At 37.2% G+C, this 4,165-nt stretch overlaps 1 protein-coding gene across 1 annotated transcript; it reads left to right on the forward strand.

The window, feature by feature from the left end:
• The first annotated feature begins 2,886 nt into the window (after nucleotides 1-2,886).
• Nucleotides 2,887-3,717, forward strand: IFNB1 (interferon, beta 1, fibroblast). The gene has a single exon (XM_011930349.1). The coding sequence runs from the start codon at nucleotides 2,956-2,958 to the stop codon at nucleotides 3,517-3,519; it is 564 nt and encodes a 187-aa protein (XP_011785739.1). The 5' UTR covers nucleotides 2,887-2,955; the 3' UTR covers nucleotides 3,520-3,717.
• The last annotated feature ends 448 nt before the right edge of the window (nucleotides 3,718-4,165 follow it).

Consider the following 4,165-nt stretch of genomic DNA (forward strand, 5'->3'; position numbering starts at 1 on the left):
TTATTAGCAGTGTGTATCTTGGGCACATTACGCAGCCTCTCTAAGCCTCATTTCCCTCCTGTGTAAGATGGGGATGATAATAACCTATCTCAAATGTTTACTATGAGGATTATTCAAAGAATGGCAAATAGTAAGTGCTCAATAAATGATAACTAGTACTACCGCCACTACTGCTGTTTTTATTGTATTAGATTATGAACTCTCTAAGGACCATTTCAGGATAGAGGATCAGAGGCCATTTGATGTGGACAGTGATGAGGCCTTCGGTTGCACCTAGAAAGGTCAACTCTATACAAGCCTGCAAGTCATTCTGTAGGAGCAGGCCCCAGTGACCCGACTCTTTGGACTGTCTCCTCTTTCCTGAGAGGGATGGCCATCTCTAGGTTGACTAATCTCTGAAGATCCTTGCATTGGCTTTTGTGCTATGAGCCATGGATGATTCCAGACTAATCTGAGAATGCTTTTCAAAACCCCAAGGAATTACTCAATCACTGACATAACAGACATTTTTGAGTGGAAGAGCCGAGATTTTTTTTGATATTCGAAAACTCATTGTTTATAAAATGCACGAGATGGCCGAGGTCTTGCTAAGAGCTGGCCTGCAAAGGCCAGAAGGCCAGAGAGATGAAACCCATAGTGAGGCAGAATAACCAGAAAGGTTGGGACTCGTTTATTTTATAATGTAAATTAGTCTATTATGAAACAATACTTGTTTACTGGTAGAAAATTGTAAAATACAAAGAACATAAGGAGGAAAAAAATCACTCTTTAGTTTCACAAGCCAAATCAAGCCACTATTAAAATGGTGGTTTACTTCCTTTTATTAATTTTCTCTAGATATTTTTGTATAGTCATATTGTATGTACAATTTTATATTCTATTTTTCAATATTAACTGGTATCTTTCAAATTTCCTAAGGACAAAAATAATATATGCTCATAATAGAACATTTTAAATGCAAATAAAACAAAATAAAGGTTAACATTTAGTAACATTTATTAAATTTTCTCAAAGTGTACTAAATTACAAATGTAGCAACCTAATTCCCTAGTAGCCTAATAACCCTGTTTCCCAGACCTCTTCTTATTACAAGGAAAAACTCACATACAGATAGTTCTAAAGGCATGAAGTGAAAAGGTGAAGATTTTCCTTGCTGCTTCCTCACCCCATCAGCATTATTCTCCAGGGTAACTACTATTAATAGATAGTAATTCTACCCAAAGGAAAAAAACATATGCATATAACAGCATCATATGTATACCTTTCTAGTAACTTACAAAACAAATGATAATATCATATCCTTTCTTATATGTATTGCTCTTTTCACTAAATGTGTCTGTGATATGGGTCTGTATCAGCTGATTGTCCTTTTTGATGGCTGAATAATATTCCATCTTGTCCACATGATAGTATTACTTGACAAGCTCCCTACTGATGGACATTTGTCTTCTTTACAATGATAGTAATATAATAAACATTTATATATGTTTTATATGTATCTATAATACACACGCACATACACATGCATACTTCTGCAGGAATAGCCATAGGTAAATAACTAGTAATGGTATTGTAAGTTAAAGGAACAATTTCATTGCTTGAAATTTTAAATTCTGAAATACACTGCCAATTTTCATGGTCTCTCCTTTTCAGCTAGTTTGGGCTTTCTCACAGCACGACAGGCTCAGGGCAGTCAGACCATCCTGGCCAAAGGCTTCAGGAGCAGAGTGTCACAGACCACAACTGCTTCTAATCAGCCATCTTCCCAAAGCCTTCTCTTTTTTCTAGTAATAAATTTATATGAGATTCCATCTCAGTACTTTCCTGTTGTTTGGTCTTATAAGAGCTTATTTTTCCTAAACCAGGAAGTGGTTCAGGGTGGTTTTTCTAACTTCACAGAGCTCCCTCTTCTGTCAGCTTCTGTGAAATGGTCAAAAACATAACAGCCTGCCTTCTGAGTTCTCCATCCCACCCTGGTTGGGGCTTCTCTATCCTTGTGTCTGTTGTTTATATCCTGCTGAAGTGTGATTCCACTTGTGGCAGTTTCTCCTCTGTGTAGGATCCTATCCAAAAAGGGCTGTGACTGGTTGATTTGAAGATTTCTTATACCCTAGACTATTCCAGTGCCTTTCAGAAGTTTCCAAGGCCCTCTCACAGTAACCTATTATCATATTTGGCAAAACTCCTTCCAGTTTCAGCTACTATTCCCTGATTGACTTTTCAGTAAATCTAGGTATCTCTCAGTCTCTCAGTATCCAAAGACGATTGGTTCTAGGATCACCATCCTGCTGCCTCAACAGAATCAGAGGATGCTTAATTTCCTTATAAAATGATGTAGTATTTGCATAAAATCTGCACACGTATTTCTGTATATTTTAAATCATCCCTAGGTTACTTATAATACCTGATACAATATAAATGCTATATAAATAGCTGTAATACTATATCTTTAAAATTTACATTATTTTTTGTTGTTGTATTATTATTTTTACCGTATTTTTTAAAAATATTTTCCATCTACAGTTGGTAGAATCCACAGGTACAGAACCCATGGATACGGAGGACCAACTGTATCTTTTGGCTGTTTTGAGGTTCTTGAATTCTCAGGTCATTTGCTTTCCTTTGCTTTCTCCCAAGTCTTTTTTCACAATTTACTTTAGTCATTCACTGAAACTTTAAAAAACATTAGAAAATCTCACAGTTTGTATATCTTTTTTCCTAATATATATAACATAAGATAGGAGTTTAAATAAAGAGTTTTAGAAACTACTACAAATGCAAATGACATAGGAAAACTGAAAGGGAGAACTGAAAGTGGGAAATTCCTCTGAATAGAGAGAGGACCATGTCATATAAATAGGCCATACCCATGGAGAAAGGACATTCTAACTGCAAACTTTCGAAGCCTTCGCTCTGGCACAACAGGTAGTAGGCGACACTGTTCCTGTTGTCATCATGACCAACAAGTGTCTCCTCCAAATTGCTCTCCTGTTGTGCTTCTCCACTACGGCTCTTTCCATGAGCTACAACTTGCTTGGATTCCTACAAAGAAGCAGCAGTTTTCAGTGTCAGAAGCTCCTGTGGCAATTGAATGGAAGGCTTGAATATTGCCTCAAGGACAGGATGAACTTTGACATCCCTGAGGAAATTAAGCAGCCGCAGCAGTTCCAGAAGGAGGACGCTGCATTGACCATCTATGAGATGCTCCAGAACATCTTTGCTATATTCAGACAAGATTTATCTAGCACTGGCTGGAATGAGACTATTGTTGAGAACCTCCTTGCTAATGTCTATCATCAGATAGACCATCTGAAGACAATCCTAGAAGAAAAACTGGAGAAAGAAGATTTCACCAGGGGAAAATTCATGAGCAGTCTGCACCTGAAAAGATACTATGGAAGGATTCTGCATTACCTGAAGGCCAAGGAGTACAGTCACTGTGCCTGGACCATAGTCAGAGTGGAAATCCTCAGGAACTTTTCCTTCATTAACAAACTTACAGGTTACCTCCGAAACTGAAGATCTCCTAGCCTCTGCCTCTGGGACTGGACAATTACTTCAAGCATTCTTCAACCAGCAGATGCTGTTTAAGTGACTGATGGCTAATGTACTGCATATGAAAGAACACTAGAAGACTTTAAAATTTTTATTAAATTATGAGTTATTTTTATTTTTTATTTAAATTTTATTTTGGAAAATAAATTATTTTTGATGCAAAATTCAACATGGCAGTTTTAATTTCAGTTTGATTTATATAACCATCCATATTATAAAATTGCTGAGTACCTATTAGTTGTTCTTTTTAAAATATACCTGCAAAGTAGTACACTTTCTGGCCCCTGCCTTTAAGGAATTTAAAATTCAAGAAAGCCATGTGGAATATACAAGGTAAGAGACAATAAGGGGACCTGATCCTTATGGGGGAATAAATATGCATGAACTGCTATGGGATTAAGAGAGAAGAGGCAAGCAGGAGGGTCTGGAACTAAACCTGGGCTTCCCATTGCTCCTACTGTGTGCTCCAGATTCTCTGCTCATAAAGTTAGAATTGAGCTGGCCATCAGGAATAGCCAGAGGAATATGTCAGCTTTTGTGTTCTCCCTAACCTCCCCATGTTATTTGGGGGATACTTTGCTCCTGGAAAGATTTTTAAATAATTATGTGC

The sequence above is a fragment of the Colobus angolensis genome, unplaced genomic scaffold, assembly GCF_000951035.1.
Source record: "Colobus angolensis palliatus isolate OR3802 unplaced genomic scaffold, Cang.pa_1.0 Scaffold86, whole genome shotgun sequence".
Taxonomy (NCBI): domain Eukaryota; kingdom Metazoa; phylum Chordata; class Mammalia; order Primates; family Cercopithecidae; genus Colobus; species Colobus angolensis.

Excerpts from the sequence above, each read along its gene's own strand:
- IFNB1 (XM_011930349.1), top strand. The coding sequence starts at position 2,956 with ATGACCAACAAGTGTCTCCTCCAAATTGCTCTCCTGTTGTGCTTCTCC.